This window comes from Apium graveolens, unplaced genomic scaffold, assembly GCF_009905375.1.
Source record: "Apium graveolens cultivar Ventura unplaced genomic scaffold, ASM990537v1 ctg8820, whole genome shotgun sequence".
NCBI classification, from domain to species: domain Eukaryota; kingdom Viridiplantae; phylum Streptophyta; class Magnoliopsida; order Apiales; family Apiaceae; genus Apium; species Apium graveolens.
Genome location: NW_027421495.1, coordinates 4266 through 5742, shown reverse-complemented (window position 1 = coordinate 5742; position 1477 = coordinate 4266). Strand labels below are relative to the sequence as shown.

Sequence of the window (1477 nt, the reverse complement as noted above, 5' to 3'; positions counted from 1 at the left end):
CCTCCATATACTCCAACACTGCTCATTCTATCTCCCAGAGCTCTCCCATAGCTATTAAAAGCAGATCCTATGGATTGTCCTGATAGCAAACTAGTAAACGAATTTGGATTTGAGGCTCCTTGTCCTAGCCGCGGAGTCAAGAGTAGCTGATGGCTCCCTGGAATTTGTGAATCTGCAGCTGGGCCCAGGTACATGGAGCCAGGGTTACTAGCATTTGCGGAAATACAAGCAGCATCACACATGGAACGATGGTAGGTAAAACTCTCACGCGTGCAGCAAGTAATTATTTAACCTTTAGTTAATTATAGATAGAAAATTATAATTTGTTCATATTAAAACAATTTTTCTGCAATTTCCAAACACAGAGATTATATCAAGAGATACCAGAAAAAAGAACTTTACGAAATCACTTCCACTATTAAATTGCAGTGCTAAGCACAAACTCCAATGCTAATTAATTGGATACATCACAACTAACACGAAAACAGAAAACTATTTATGTAATCAATTAGAATTAAAAGAGAGACTTGTGGTATGACCATCACGTGGGAAAGGTAGTTCCACATTCACATTTATATTTTTTAGTACCACAAATCTTATTATGGGCCTTCAAGTCAGAGTCTACGGCATACTTCTTGTTACATTTATGGCAGCTAAATTTCTTTTGGCAATGTTTTCTAGAAAAGTGTTTCTTGATTCCGGTAATATCTCCAAGGGCCCTTGATGGATCGTGATGGACACAACCCATTTCAGGGCAAATGAAAACCTTTTTCCGGATTTCATGGCTTGTCTTTTGTTTGAGCTTCCCTGGCAAATTGTGTCTCCTTCTATGGAGCTGCAAGTTCTGCTCCCTTGGAAAACCCTTCCCACACACATCACACGAAAACCTATCTGTCGCCAACAGAGTTTTGGGTGAGAGTGCGACAATTTCAGCATCTGGGCCTGTCACATACATACACATATATAGAGACGTCAGATAAACAGATTAAAAAACCATGTCACAAACATTCTGACCCGGACATTAGATTTATTGAAATATATATCCTTGAAGACACAAAGATAAATTAAGACCAAAATACTCACACCGCACGTATATCTCTGTATATGTAATATCTTACTTGAATTAATTCCTCGACGTTTTTGCTGTTTTCTCTCAGCAGTACTTGGTAAGGCAGAAGAAGCCATAACAGATAAAGTTGCAGATGAAGCCATTTCTCTAGGTGTTTCTTGAAACTAAAATTGATTTGTAGTAGAAGAATACTCAAAGCCTGGGATGTATGTGATCTATTTGTATCCTCTCTCAAATTTATAATAACATTTTAACAATGGTCACTTGACTCAGGTACCTTCCAGGGTTAATTCTAGCCACAATTAATTTTAAAAAAATATTTAAAAGCATTTCTTTCACCATATTAATTGTATTCAGGAAGGTAGTAAACAGGAAGGTGGTGAAAGGTAATGGTAATATTATGGATTA

General features: G+C 37.2%; 1 protein-coding gene across 1 annotated transcript; it reads right to left on the bottom strand.

Annotated features, from left to right (window-relative positions):
* Positions 1-541: 541 nt before the first annotated feature.
* LOC141705351 (zinc finger protein GAI-ASSOCIATED FACTOR 1-like) lies at positions 542-1212 on the bottom strand. Its single transcript, XM_074508353.1, has 2 exons — positions 1119-1212; positions 542-942 (listed from the first exon to the last, which is right to left on the bottom strand). The coding sequence occupies exons 1-2, from the start codon at positions 1210-1212 to the stop codon at positions 542-544; spliced, it is 495 nt and encodes a 164-aa protein (XP_074364454.1).
* Positions 1213-1477: the final 265 nt, after the last annotated feature.